Consider the following 14,953-nt stretch of genomic DNA (forward strand, 5'->3'; position numbering starts at 1 on the left):
GAGGAGAAGGAGCGAGGGGGGAGGGAGAGGCAGGAGGAGGGAAAAAAGGGAAGAGAAGGAGCGAGGGGGGAGGGAGGCAGGAGGAGGGAAAAAAGGGAAGAGAAGGAGCGAGGGGGAGGGAGGCAGGAGGAGGGAAAAAAGGGAAGAGAAGGAGCGAGGGGGGAGGGAGAGGCAGGAGGAGGGAAAAAAGGGAAGAGAAGGAGCGAGGGGGAGAGGCAGGAGGAGGGAAAAAAAGGGAGGCGAAGGAGCGAGGGGGGGGGAGAGGCAGGAGGAGGGAAAAAAGGGAGGCGAAGGAGTGAGGGGGGAGGCAGGAGGAGGGAAAAAGGAGGAGAAGGAGCGAGGAGGGGGGGGGGGAGAGGCAGGAGGAGGGAAAAAAGGGAGGAGAAGGAGCGAGGGGGGGGGGAGAGGCAGGAGGAGGGAAAAAGAAGGAGAAGGAGCGAGGGGGAGAGGCAGGAGGAGGGAAAAAAGGGAAGAGAAGGAGCGAGGGGGGGGAGGCAGGAGGAGGGAAAAAAGGGAAGAGAAGGAGCGAGGGGGGGGCAGGAGGAGGGAAAAAGGATGAGGGGGGAGAGGCAGGAGGAGGGAAAAAGTAGGAGAAGGAGGGGGGGAGGCAGAGGAGGGAAAAAAGGAGGAGAAGGAGCGAGGGGGGGGAGAGAGGCAGGAGGAGGGAAAAAGTAGGAGAAGGAGGGGGGGAGGCAGAGGAGGGAAATAAGTAGGAGAAGGAGCGGGGGAGGCAGAGGAGGGAAATAAGTAGGAGAAGGAGCGAGGGGGGGGAGAGGCAGGAGGAGGGAAAAAAGGGAAGAGAAGGAGCGAGGGGGGAGAGGCAGGAGGAGGGAAAAAAGGGAGGAGAAGGAGCGAGGGGGGAGGGAGAGGCAGGAGGAGGGAAAAAAGGGAAGAGAAGGAGCGGGGGGGGGGGGGGAGGCAGGAGGAGGGAAAAAGTAGGAGAAGGGGGGGGGGGGGGCAGAGGAGGGAAATAAGGAGGAGAAGGAGCGAGGGGGAAGAGGCCAAGGGGCTGCGTAGAGGTTGGGGAATAGTAGGGACGGTGCACTTGGTTGAAGCCTGGCTGGCTGACCTCATAGCGGCTGTAACAAGCCCCTGACCTCCTCCCCATGTTGCTAGGCCAGCAGTCCCTTTTTCTGCCCCTCCAGCAGCGCCCCCTCCTGGTCATTGTGGTATTAGGTGTCAGAATCTGCCGTGTATGAGGTCTGTTCCCTTCCAGGTGAGGGAAGCCGCCGGCTCGTGCAGTGAGGACGACTGGTCGCTGTACATGCTGAGCCCCCAGAGGACGCAGCGCCTCAAGGTGTCCGAGTGCAGCGAGAGCTTCTCGGCGGAGCTGTACGACGGCAGTGAGTTCCACAGCTCCTTGTATCACATGGTCCGAGACCACTGCAGCCCCGAGGCCATGGCGCGGCTGCCGCACTCCCACCACCTCTTCATAGACTGTGTGTACGAGCTGCTGCGCTCCACCAGACTGCTGACCTTCTCGTAAGATAAACCCAACTTTATTCAATAAATACCACAACCGACCACAGTCAGGAAGACGCAGGGCGGAGAAAATACAGAGAAACCGGATCACCCCTCCCCCGCCTGCAATAAAATAGTATATACATAGGCTTAAATTATATTCTGTCCTGATACAAATGTACAAAACCTCAGCGCTGGAGAAAGTTCCCGGTGCTTCATACCGGCGGGGGCGCATTGTGCCGGAGGCCCAGATACGGCCACAGCAGCTGCTGGACAGATGTCCACGACACGCCGGTGCCCGCCGGAGCGCCATCCACTGGTTTATGGAAGGAGAGGCCCGTGAGGAAGCTGAGCAGCGTCACCAGTAGGACGGCGGCCACGGCCAGGACCACCAGGGGCTTATTGATGTTCACCATGGATCGTTTCAGGCTCGTCGCACAGGACAGGACTCTGCTATAACTGCGGGGAAAAAATACACTCACATAAAAAGCAAAAATTAAAAAAAATTATATACATTTTTCCACTTATGTACGTATATGAAAAAAGATCTCAAAGTAAAAGTATAAAAAAAAAAAAATATATAAAAACTTAATACAGAAAATTAGTTAAAAAATACAGATCTAAACTTAAAAGAAAACAAAAGTGGTTGAAAAATGAAAAAAATAAAAGCGTAGAATGATGCACTGGATAATGTGGCGATTATTTTTCTGCACGCAGCTACTTTTTTATATCTATAATTTTCGGGCATTGAGAGGTTTTAATCACTTGTTCTAGAAGGTGCAGCGACTTACGTGGTCTCCGCCGTGGCGGGCGGCAGCGCTCTCTGGACGTAGCTGGGTTTCCGGACTCGCTCTTCTTTTACTTCTTCTATTAGTTCGGCGCTCGGCTCGTCCCTGTGCAGGTAAAACGAAGCGCGGTCACAGCGGCGATCGGGGGAGGGGGGCACAACAAATACACGACGATCCCAGGCAGAAATCTGATCCGGACAGAACGTGATGGGGCGCAGCGGTCACTTACTCCTTTATGGCGGTCTCTTCGCTCGCCTCCGGCCGGGCGTACGTGTCCATGAAGCGCTGCAGCGTCGGGCGGTTATCGTTCGGTCTGGAACCCACCAGCTTCCTGGGGGGCAAAGAAAATATGGTTTCCTTAAAGGGATCATTGAAACAGCAAGTACAGGAGTCTCTCTCCTGATGGGTCCCCCTTTTAAGAGTCCAGCAGAGGCAGACCCACATCATTACCAGCGATCCCCCCCCCCCCCCCATCACAGACCCCCTTACCAGCTGTTTGACCTCCGATGTTGTAGTTTTCCATCGATTCTGTCTCCTCCAAATAGATCCTGTGATGATAAAAATTATAGATTGGAGGTCGGCAATGAGTGAACGCGACCCTCACTGGATAATGCTGAGGTTCTCCACACCCCGTGTGCCCCCTGCAGAGTTACCCATCTACCACCCCACGAGGCCCCCATAACCACCAGGCGGAGTCCAGACAATGGCGTCTGCTGGAGTCCGAGAAGTTCTGCAACTTTCTGATAGATTTTGGTTTCCGGTCAGTGAAGGTAACAGTCCGACGACGACTCTCAGGGAAGTCGCCCTCCGAAACCGATTGTTACAAGGTAACAAAGCTGCACAGGTTCGGACTGGCGCACGGGGGAACAGGGGAATCCTCCGGTAGGCCACAGTGATGAAGTGCTAATGAATTGTGCAGAAAAAAGAAAAAAAAAAAAACTAGCCAAATTCATATTATAGAGAAGCAAAAGTAAATTTGTATACTGGGGGTCCGGTCATTGTTTCATGTAGCTGAACAGGGGCCCCAAGAAGCACCGTTACTGGGAGGCCTTACCCTGTCCAGTCCGACAGTGAATCTGTATACAATGTAACAGACCCTCAGGCCAGAATGGGTGGTCTTTGGCCTCTGAACATAAAGTCTGGACTTCCCCAGTCACTGACAGCAGGAAGGAACTGAAGCAGCATTAGTTGCAGAACTTCATGACAGAGTATAGAAGGGGAGATACCATGGGGGATCCGGTGCCTCTGGGGTACGCCGGCATGCTGACCCTCCTGGCTGGTGACACCTGGCACAGAGAAGGAGAGGTGAGAAGACAGCGACCACCCTGACCCTCGCCAGCGCTCTGCCCAAATCACAGGACTCACCTTACTCGCTATAGAGGACGCCAGCTTCAGGGAATCCTCTGTAAGAGCAGACATTACACGTTACCATTACCTCCTGCCACCAGGGGGCGCAGTGACCGCACACCATTCCCCGCACAGGTCACCTCTCTCCGGGGGGGCGCTGGAGCGATCGTTCTGCTGCATGGCCTCCCGCAGCTCCTCCAGCTCCGCGTGCTCCTTGGCGTACATGCGCTTCAGGTTCTCCACGTGCTGGATCATCACCTCCACCGCCTTACTGACTCTGCTCTCCTGCAAAACAGAGACCGCTACTTACACGGAAAGACCCTCTGCTTGCTGGCAGTGAGTGAAACAGTCCTGTCCAGACCCCCCCCCCCCCCCAAAAAAAAAACTGAGGGTTTGTTACACTGTATCGGTGCATCATTGTGTAGCTCATCAAGAATGGATACAATGTAACCGTCCGAAAACCCATCCTGAGCTGAGTGTTCGTTACATTGTATCTATGAGGAGCTCAGAGGATTGAAGAGACTGAATATGGGACCTTCTGACAGCTTTGGTTTTGTTACATCGTATCCAGTGTCTGAATGGGAACATGAATTGTTTAGATCCCGTCAGACGACGTCCCGCGCTCACCTGGTGAATGGCGCCCAACATCTCCGATCGGCTGGCCACCCGCGTGGTGTGCTGGATGAGGAACTCCAGGCTTTTCTCCAGCCTCTTCACGATGTCGTGCGTCTGATTGTCGTCCTCGCAGAGCGGCGTCAGCGCCTGCAACCGAGAGATCTGTAAATCTAACTTGCCCGGAGGCCAACGCCGAACCCGGTCCCACCGATCACCCCCACCCCGAGCGCCTCGGCACAACCACAGTCATCCTCCAATAAGATGGTCGGTCGTTTCCGCACGAACCTCCAGCAGCTTCTTGCAGCTCGCCAGTTCCTTCTTTAGGTTTTCTTCCGCCAGATCTCGGGACCTTTCTTCAAGTCGCAGCCTCTTATCCAACGTGAAGATGTCGCATTTGAACCCGAGGGAAAGACGCAAGAACTCGGTCTAAAAATAAGAAGCAATAGATACGAGGAGCTCAGCAGAGGTATGAGTGCAGCTCTGGGGTTCCCCCATTAGCTTTCTGGCTGCAAAACACGTCCCCCGCCACCTCCTGCTGATTCAGTGTCTGTGTACAGTGCAGGGGAGGTGGGGGGGACACCGATCCACAGACACTGAACCGGGTGAAGATCTCCGCCAACATGTGGATGCAGCTTTGGATGTGACCAGAGCATGGAGCGAGATGGATCTGGTCACAGATTGTGATAGTGCACCGGTGCCGCCGTCTTCGGGGGGTTCACAGAACTCACCTCCATTTCCTTCTCATTACTTGAGCGACTGCAAGAGAAAAAAAAAAAAAAAAAAAGATTTCACACATTTAGGAAATGAGACGAATGTTCAGGAGCAAAACGGAGGAGTCCAGGGGCACTTACTGGTTCTCCTCCACAGCCTGGAGATTCCTCACCATAGACCCAGCGGAAGGTCCTAATGTGCAGAAGAGAAAGGGTTAAATGAACACGGGCCCGGAGTCTGGGGGCCACACAGTGGAACCGGAGGATAGCCCGGACCACGGCGATCAGCTTCCGTTATTGGTAGGGGGTCTTAGCACTTGGATGCAACCTTTCACATGTCAGGAGCACTGGTGATACAACATTACAGTAGTGGCTCTCATGTAATCTGCTCATTGACCACCAGAGGTCACTACAGCCTACAATAAGATCATGTTTTTTTGGGGGCGAGGAATGAGGGGCTGGTGCGCAGACTACACCACTTCATCCCTCTCTCCAGGGGGTCTCCATCCCAGGAGCAAATACCTCACCTTCCTCTGGGGGCGGCCGCTTCTCCTCGCTCTCCGGCTTTATGTGCGACGATTCCTAGAAAGACAAGAGCACATTCATCAAGTCATGAAGCGGAGACGTCCGGAGCCAAATGTGTGTGACCCCCTGCATCATATCCTAATGGGCAATGTTCCCCTCCAGCTCTGTTGGGGGTTGTAGTCCACAGTTCATACGTTGATCAGCATTGGTCTATACTCACAGCGCCGCCATCTTTGGAGCAGTCTTCTCGGTGTTGTACGGATGAGGCTGTGAGGCAGAAATAATCAGAGTCAATCAGCACAATCTGCGATCACATCGGCCATCACCCCCCTGAGTGCTACATTTAGGGTCTTGCAGATTCTAGGATCCTCCCGTCATTTACCCTCATTCTCCGTGAAGCCGGAATCTTGTGAACGTTCTGCCGCGTTTTCCTTCTCGGCGTCGTCTTTACTTTCTGCGTCGTCTTTACTTTCTGCGTCGTCTTTACTTTCTGCGTCGTCTTTACTTTCTGCGTCGTCTTTACTTTCTGCGTCGTCTTTACTTTCTGCGTCAGATCCGCGCTGTAGAATAGTCACCAAGTCTGCGCCGGCTACGAAGAGAATATGACGGATCAACGTCACGAGGAGAAACAGAAGACGTCGCCTGGCAGTTTAGTGGTGTCTTAGCCCGTACTATCCCTGGGAAAGATGGGTGGCACAGAACAGCCGCCATGACAGCGTTATACAGCGTGGCATAAGCCGGAGACGAATCGTCAGCATTCAGGAAAATGGAGTAAAATCATGTCTAGGAGCCGCTCCTGGGAACAGACGCTCTCCGGCTCTGCTGCATCGCGCTGAGGATTAGGGCTCGTGTCGTGTAAAGGTCGTCCCGACGCCCCGGGGCAGCGCTGCTGCTTGTAGAACAAATCACAGGATAATCGGCGGCTAATTATCAGCTTTGTGTTGTCACTAATAATAATAATGACGGGTTTAAGAGCCGGAAGAACCTTGTAAAGGAGCCGTGCACATTTATAGATCCGGGCACGGCTGTTCCCAAAGAAAAAGTCTCTGCCCGGGATCTAGAGATCCTGAGCTCCGAGCAGCCCCTGGATCCCACTGGTTTCTACAACAGATCAAACCGATGGAGATCCAGGAATCAAGAGATCTCCATCCCCAGACCAATGGGAGCAACCAGTGTCCTGCTGAAAGAGCGCTGCCATTAGGGGATCCGCTGCCATACAGCAGAGACTGTGCATCCACATGATGCCTGCAGAACATCACCCCCACCATACTGCAGAGCCACCACTAGGGGGAGCACACTACATACAGATTTATACAGCCACCACTAGGGGGAGCTCACTACATACAGATTTATACAGCCACCACTAGAGGGAGCTCACTACATACAGATTTATACAGCCACCACTAGGAGCCTGTAGTCTGTGGAGGAAGGTGTCTCGCTTTGTTTGCTCCGTAGCAGTTCTTTTACACCCAGGAATCCCCCCCCCCTCTCTGACCCAGGAAAGAGGGGTTTAGCAGATGAACTGTGGGGCTGAGTCCATGTCTCCCACCCCTCGGTCTAAGCCGGCGAGGGGTGGGAGCTCATTGCTACCGGCAAAGAGGGTCACCAGATCCAACAAGGCCCAAAGCATGGAGGACACAGGAGGGCTGCAAAGCCCCTAAGGCTGAGGCGAGGGCCACTGCTGTGTCTCCTCCCAGAGGTGAGCGGAGTACTCGCAGAGGTGCAGCAACTGCGGTGGAGAAGGATTGGGGCACTAGGGCCGCACGGGAGCCTGTTACCAGCTATGGCTCCCGCATCCATGTGTACCTCTGAGTATGAGGAGGCCGGGAAGACCCTGAGAAGGCTCCGGGGAGGAGATGAAGGAGGCGAGGCAGGCTGCAGACAGAGCCTCTTGCACAGACAAGTCTGCCCTAACAGCCAGGATATCCCGCCTGGGGATATGCATCGAGGGCATGGAAGTCCAGAGAGCGGCCATATTGGACAACAGAGGGCACTTTTCGGGAAAAGCTGGAGAATGAGGACTGGTTCCACAACATGGCTGCTGCAAAGGAGCCAGAGGGGTCTCGGCCTCCGACCCAGGTGGAGGAGGTGGACCATGTGGAGATGGAGGCGGCACCGTACCCACCTGCGGGCTTGGTAAGTGATCTCCAGGCCACACACAGCCAGCTAGATCCAGTGCAGGTCCCACTCCCATCAGACAATAGTATTTCAGAGGATGATGGGGGTGATGTGGATGATAGCAGTAGTGGGGGTTGCCTCGTCATGCAGCAGATCCGTCAGCTAGAGTCCCCAGTAAATTATGCCCACCTGAAGTTTGGGGATGAGGTCTGCGGGGGGACGAGGCAACCAGGAGGGGGAAAGAAACGGAAAAAAGGAAGAAAACATCGTAGGAGAAGTTGGTGTTTGTCCCCCTTCCTGGGACCCCCCAATCCCGCTGTGTGGAGCCCGCTACGCACCCCGGCCCGGGCCCAGCAGTGTGTCCGGTGCGAGGGAGCGGGGAGAGTACAAGACATAGGGCGCAGGTCGCCGTCTCTGCTGGCGGTAGCAGAGGGGGCGAGAGTGGTCCCTCCCGGCAGCTGTACAGGGGGTCTCCAGGAGAAATGTGGTTGGTCTTCGCTGGAGGGGCGATGAGGCGTGTCCATCCAGGACAAATGTGGTGAAGCTCCTCATGAAGATGGACTTCAGGGCTATTGACTTATTTGCTCTGATACATCCTTTTGGGACCTCCATCTTTGATATCAGCCTTATTCGGCCGGAGGGCTTGGGGCTCTTTTGGGTCGAATTATGAGCTGGTAAAAAAGAGGAGCCCGGTTGGCAAAGGTTTGCCGTGGAGGCAATTTCTTGCCAAAGTGGGCCGAAGAAAGTGACCGTTTTAACGTGTAACGAGTCTCTTTCTGGCATAGACATAATGACCTGGTTGAGCCGGTACGGCGAAGTTGTGGAGGTCCCTAAGAACAACTGGGACAATTTTGGCATCTGGTCAGAGGGCTGGACCTTCACGGTGACGTTGAAGCGTTCAGGGGGCACTGTCACCCACATCCCTTCCTCGGCTTTCCTGGGAAGGGATTGGATTCTGGTCTTCTACCAGGGACAGCCGATGGTCTGCCACAGGTGCGGTGATCCTCGCCACTTCAGCGCGGGCTGCATGGTGCAGAAATGTGCCTTGTGTGGCGAGGTGGGTCACCTCGCCACGTCCTGTGGTGTCATTATATATCACCTGTGTGGTGATCTAGGTCACCCATTCAGCAACTGCCCTCGTTCCTTCTTGAATGCCATGGCCGGCCGGGCGGAGGGGAGCCACGAGGAAGTACCTGGCGGTGCAACTTCTGCAGAGGCTGGAGGTGGCAGCGGGGGAGGAGCTGAGGGGCCAGTGAAGAATGACAGGGCTACGGGCCCCTCTTACCATCGGAGGCAGGCGAGCATTCAGGAGCAGCCTCGGGAAACTGGAGTGATGGCTGCCCCCTCCTCCAAAGCGATGGCCCATTTCACTGAGGCCCCAGGGAAGGAAGTGGTGAATGAAGAGATCAGACGGATGGAGAGAGGAGATGGCTGATCTCTCAGATGCCTCCCAATATAGAAGTTTTGATGAGGATGGAGGGGAACAGCCAAAAGAAATGGGTGACAAGGGTACCAAGATTACCAAAAGTACAAAAAAAAAGAGGAAAAAGAAGGGAGGTGGAAAATCTTCTCCCTCCCTGACCAAGGTGCCTAGGGAAGGTCCCACTGACTCCCCTCTGATCCCCCTCACCAACCAGTTCCAAGACCTTGACCACCCAGCTGAGATGGGAGTCGGGGGTGAGGTTCCGGAGGTAACATTGGGAGAGTCTTTGGGAAGGGGTGGGGGGTCCCTTCTCCGGAGGATGCGTCTTCCTCGTGAGGTGAGGCCAACCCTGGGTCCAGAGATGAGAAAGAGGTGGGAGGGATGGATACCTCTGGACGATGAAGCCCCCCCCTCTTCTTTTCAGAGAGACAGATGAACAGGCTAGGAAAATGGGTGGGGGGGGAGGGGGAAAGAAAAAAGGCCATCTAATTCGATCACTCATGATGGCGGCACCCACCCAGTTGACTCTGGCGTCCATTAATGTCGCTAGTATAAAGTCTGATGCTGCTAGATTTGTGGCTGAAATTTTGAGACCAGACTTATGGATATGGGGGCCATACACAAGGTGGAGAGCGAGTGGAGGTGCTGGCACTCGTATTAGTCTCTTGCTGCCGAGCCGTGTAGCGGGGTGGTGGTCCTTTTTAAGACTGCATCGGTTGAATGCTGGAGAGAGTTTTCGCGGGAGAAATGGGGAGGTGCCTGGTCTTGGACATCTTCATGAGGGGACAGGAGCTTCGGCTCATTAACATCTATGGTCCAGTCAAAGCGGGACCGTAAAAGTCTCTTCCTGAAGATTAAGCCCCATCTTTTTACGAGCCGGCAGGTGGTCTTTGGAGGCGACTTTAATACTGTCACAAGGCTTCGTTATAGGGGAGGCTCCATTGACCTCCTGGCTTATGATAGTAATACTCTTAATAGCATAGCTAGTGACGCTCGCCTGGTGGATGTCCACATCCGGCACACCCCAGATCACTGTGGTTTCACCTTTCATAGAGGTAACTGTAGGTCCAGGATAGACAGGTTTTTTTTTTTTGAAGGAGGAAGCCATGTCTTCAGCAGTATCTGTTGTTGAGGTGGAGTTCTCCGATCACTGTCTGATTTCTTTTTCCTTGAATGTTGCAGAGACCCCCTCGGATGGGAAAAGGACTATGGAAGCTGAATTCGTCCCGCTTGGAGGAAGCGAAGATCAGACAATCCTTTGGAGGACTTTCTTCAGAGCTAGGTACCGCTTTTGGATCTCTGTAGCAATAAGTCAGACTGGTGGGAGATGTTCAAAGAAAGGGTTGAGAGTTTCTTCCGCCAGCTCTCGAGCCTCAGGAGTCTGAGCAGGTACCGCTTGTATCAGGGACTGAGGAGGAAACTAACATCTCATCTCGACTGGAGATGACCGTGAGGGAATCTCCACAGTGAACTCTTTACTCAAGGAGGTGTCAGTACGATAGGCATACATCTTTGGTTTTTGAGAGGGATTTCGGGAGGTACCGCTCGCCCAACCCCTACAGAAACTGTAAGATGTCAGTGAGTTGTAAGGTGGTGACAGGTCTGGTCGATGGTATGGGTTTCTTGAACAGATCCAAGTCAGGGATCCTGGATGTGATCTGATCTTTCTACTCACACCTTTTGGGGAAGGAGGATGTGGATCAGTACGTGATGTTGGCTTTCCTGGCCGAAGTCATCCCTGAGCCATGGGATGACCCCTCGCTTCACGTTTTGACAGGTAATCAGGGAAGAGGAAGTTCGACTGGCCATTGATGGGCTTCAGCCCAAGAAATCGCCAGGTCTGGATGGCTTAACATCCAAGTTTTATAAAACCTTTAGGGACTCCTTGGTCCCACTCTTGACTGAGGTGCTTAACGAGTATCTCTCCTCAGACACTCTTTCCCGGTCAATGAGGCAGTCGGCCCTGATTATCCTGTCAAAGGGTAAGGACTCGTCCCATATTGAGAATTGGCGTCCCATAGCACTTCTCAATATGGACCGAAAGATTCTGGCAAAGGTGCTGTTCAATCGGCTGGTGAAGTTTGCACCCCAGCTCCTTTCGAGGGCCCAGTATTGCTCTGTTCCAGGCCGCAGCACTTTTAGTGCAGTACTCGGTGTCCGAGAGGCAGTGGAGCTGGGTAGGACGGGCCACTGGAAGGAGTATTTGCGGTCTTTAGACCAGGTGAAGGCTTTTGATCAGGTTAACCACGATTACCTCTGGTCCGTCCTTCTGAGGTACGGTCTGCCTGGGGGGGTTGGTAAATTGGCTAAAGATCTTGTATGCGGGGGGCAGAGACTTTCCCGCTCGTGAGTGACTGGTCTGGCCGCCCTTTTGAGGTTTGGTCTGGGGTCCGCCAGGGCTGTCCGTTGAGCCCACTGTTATACGTGTTTGCGATAGATCCCCTTTAAAGGAGGGTTGAGCGCAGGCCGTTGGCGGGAGTCAGGATGGATCAGGCGGCCTCGGAAGCCACTCTAAGGGTGGTAGCGTATGCCGATGACGTCTCCTTTTTCGTATCCTCGGTTGAGGAGGCGGAGTGGGTCATGTCTGAGGTTAGTTGCTACTCCGAGGCTTCTGGGTCCATGCTTAAATCAGGGGAAAAAAAAAAAGTGTGAGAGTCTCTGGTTGGGAGGGGGAAGACCCTAGCTTTAGTCTCCCAGACACTCTTCCAGAGCCCCAGGCTTCGGCAAAAATTCTGGGCATTGAATTTGGCCCTGGGGACTACCCAACAAAATTGGGAGGGCAGAATTCAGATAGTCGCCCAGAAGGTGGACCAGTGGAAGGGTTGGTCTTTGACCCTGAGGGAAAGGGTTAGCCTGGTTAAGGTTTTTTTTTGCTACCCTTGTTAATATACCTGGGTAGTGTCTGCATGTTGCCAGAGCCTCTCTGGACACAGGTCTACAGTCTGTTCTTCCAGATGTTATGGGGGAATAGACTGAACCTAGTCAAACAAGAGGTCACATATCGCACAAAGAGACTAGGAGGGTTGGGTATGGTCATCCCAATGGTGTTTCTAGTAAACACTTGTCAAGACTAACATCGCCAACCGCTGGTCAGAGAGAGCTCCTCCGTGGGTATTCTCCTGCAGGGGATGGTTTCGGCCCTTCTTCCAGGATGGGAGACAGGAGGGCAAGTGAAGGATCTCCGCACACCGCATGGACATCTCCCAGCTTACGCTACCCCGGTTCTGAAGGTAATCCGCCTGTGGGGTCTGGGAATGTGGGAGATCAGGACCATGTTGAGGAACTTTCTTGACATGAGGGTTTTGTTGACCCAATTCCAGAAGCCCATGGTGCTCAAAGATTGCCCAAGTCGGGTTCTGGAGGGCGGGTTGAGGTTGAATTCTACACTGGTCCCCTTGAAGTTTTGGGACTTGGTGCTGCTTCAATGGGAAGGTGTATGTAAGGGACAACCTGAAGTGTAGGAACTCCAAAGACCGGGGTTGTCCCAGTGAGGAGTGTTGCGACACGCTGGAAAGCATGGCGCACTTCGTCCTTCAGTGTCCTTTTAATACAAGGGTCTACAACGGGGTAGGTGCTTCCATAGGTTGGCTTCGGCTGGCACACCTTTCCTATGCGGAGGGGGCGTATGGGGCATTCAGATCCCTGGGTGGCAGAGATTGGGGCACTTTATTTCTAGTCCGTTTAGTCATCAAGTTTTACACGTGGAACGCAATCCTGGCTCTGGGTTAGTGGTGTAATGTAGAGAGTTATGTAGCATTGTATTGTAAGGTGATGTTCCTGTGGCTTACTGGGTTAATGCACCTGTCTTGTAGGCAGGAGGTCATAGGTTCCTCGGTGAGATTATTTTTGTATTGTGTGGGTTTTTTTATTGGTGGTGGTGGTGGTGGGGGGGGGGGGGGTTAGTGGTAGGTTTGTTATCATTGTATTTGCTATGTAACAAAAAAAAAACTTGTGTGGTTTATGTAGATGTGTGTTAAGCCAGGCGGCTTTTATGTTTCCTTTTGGGTGATAGACAGTTTTCTTTGTCAGGTTTGGTATGATGTGTGTATTAATAAAATGTGTCTTCTCTCCTTGGGTGAAGTAACCTGGGGAGGAGGAGATCTGGAAGGATCAAAAAGTGACAAGAATAAAGGACAGAAAACAGCTAAGAGAGAAAGATGGAAGGAGGAAGCTTCTCTGAGAAAGAAGAAGACAGTTTTTTTGTTTTTTGTTTTTTTTTTTGGGGGGGGGGGTTTGATTGCAAGTTTTGTATTTTGAGAATAAAAGTTCACCACTAGAGGGAGCTCACTACATACAGATTTATACAGTCACCACTAGAGGGAGCTCACTACATACAGATTTATACAGTCACCACTACAGGGAGCTCACTACATACAGATTTATACAGTCACCACTAGAGGGAGCTCACTACATACAGACTTATACAGCCACCACTAGGAGGAGCTCCCTACATGCAGAATTATACAGTCACCACTAGAGGGAGCTCACTACATGCAGAATTATACAGTCACCACTAGAGGGAGCTCACTACATGCAGATTTATACAGCCACCACTAGGAGGAGCTCACTACATACAGATTTATACAGCCACCACTAGACGGAGCTCACTACATACAGATTTATACAGCCACCACTAGGGGGAGCTCCCTACATGCAGAATTATACAGTCACCACTAGAGGGAGCTCACTACATGCAGAATTATACAGTCACCACTAGAGGGAGCTCACTACATACAGATTTATACAGTCACCACTAGAGGGAGCTCACTACATACAGATTTATACAGTCACCACTAGAGGGAGCTCACTACATACAGATTTATACAGCCACCACTAGGAGGAGCTCCCTACATGCAGAATTATACAGTCACCACTAGAGGGAGCTCACTACATGCAGAATTATACAGTCACCACTAGAGGGAGCTCACTACATACAGATTTATACAGCCACCACTAGGAGGAGCTCACTACATACAGATTTATACAGCCACCACTAGAGGGAGCTCACTACATACAGATTTATACAGCCACCACTAGGAGGAGCTCACTACATACAGATTTATACAGCCACCACTAGGAGGAGCTCACTACATACAGATTTATACAGCCACCACTAGAGGGAGCTCACTACATACAGATTTATACAGCCACCACTAGAGGAAGCTCACTACATACAGATTTATACAGTCACCACTAGGAGGAGCTCACTACATACAGATTTATACAGCCACCACTAGAGGGAGCTCACTACATACAGATTTATACAGCCACCACTAGGAGGAGCTCACTACATACAGATTTATACAGCCACCACTAGGGGGAGCTCACTATATACAGATTTATACAGTCACCACTAGAGGGAGCTCACTACATACAGATTTATACAACCACCACTAGAGGGAGCTCACTACATACAGATTTATACAACCACCACTAGAGGGAGCTCACTACATACAGATTTATACAGTCACCACTAGAGGGAGCTCCCTACATGCAGATTTATACAGCCACCACTAGGAGGAGCTCCCTACATGCAGAATTATACAGTCACCACTAGAGGGAGCTCACTACATGCAGAATTATACAGTCACCACTAGAGGGAGCTCACTACATACAGATTTATACAGCCACCACTAGAGGGAGCTCACTACATACAGATTTATACAGTCACCACTAGAGGGAGCTCACTACATACAGATTTATACAGTCACCACTAGAGGGAGCTCACTACATACAGATTTATACAGTCACCACTAGAGGGAGCTCACTACATACAGATTTATACAGTCACCACTAGAGGGAGCTCACTACATACAGATTTATACAGTCACCACTAGAGGGAGCTCACTACATACAGATTTATACAGTCACCACTAGAGGGAGCTCACTACATACAGATTTATACAGTCACCACTAGAGGGAGCTCACTACATACAGATTTATACAGTCACCACTAGAGGGAGCTC

General features: G+C 52.4%; 2 protein-coding genes across 4 annotated transcripts in view; one reads left to right on the forward strand and one right to left on the reverse strand.

Annotated features, from left to right (window-relative positions):
• DNAI7 (dynein axonemal intermediate chain 7) overlaps positions 1-1,608 on the forward strand; it is a 44,161-nt gene extending 42,553 nt beyond the window's left edge. For all 3 annotated transcript variants that reach the window (XM_073650520.1, XM_073650521.1, XM_073650522.1), the window contains exon 15: positions 1,217-1,608. In XM_073650520.1, the coding sequence (XP_073506621.1) occupies positions 1,217-1,486 (270 nt within the window). In that variant the 3' untranslated portion in view covers positions 1,487-1,608. The remainder of the gene's footprint in view (positions 1-1,216) is intronic.
• Positions 1,484-14,953, reverse strand: part of IRAG2 (inositol 1,4,5-triphosphate receptor associated 2) — a 70,008-nt gene continuing 56,538 nt past the window's right edge. Inside the window, exons 25-38 of the mRNA XM_073650519.1 lie at positions 5,829-6,035; positions 5,667-5,713; positions 5,449-5,503; positions 5,063-5,114; positions 4,940-4,967; positions 4,497-4,637; positions 4,224-4,358; positions 3,737-3,881; positions 3,615-3,652; positions 3,476-3,535; positions 2,739-2,797; positions 2,479-2,580; positions 2,253-2,354; positions 1,484-1,920 (exon numbers count right to left, since the gene is read on the reverse strand). Of these exons, the coding sequence (XP_073506620.1) occupies positions 1,677-1,920; positions 2,253-2,354; positions 2,479-2,580; positions 2,739-2,797; positions 3,476-3,535; positions 3,615-3,652; positions 3,737-3,881; positions 4,224-4,358; positions 4,497-4,637; positions 4,940-4,967; positions 5,063-5,114; positions 5,449-5,503; positions 5,667-5,713; positions 5,829-6,035 (1,415 nt within the window). The 3' untranslated portion in view covers positions 1,484-1,676. The remainder of the gene's footprint in view (positions 1,921-2,252; positions 2,355-2,478; positions 2,581-2,738; positions 2,798-3,475; positions 3,536-3,614; positions 3,653-3,736; positions 3,882-4,223; positions 4,359-4,496; positions 4,638-4,939; positions 4,968-5,062; positions 5,115-5,448; positions 5,504-5,666; positions 5,714-5,828; positions 6,036-14,953) is intronic.

This window comes from Phyllobates terribilis, unplaced genomic scaffold (assembly GCF_046119375.1).
Source record: "Phyllobates terribilis strain yellow unplaced genomic scaffold, ASM4611937v1 Scaffold_10__3_contigs__length_209671492, whole genome shotgun sequence".
NCBI lineage: Eukaryota > Metazoa > Chordata > Amphibia > Anura > Dendrobatidae > Phyllobates > Phyllobates terribilis.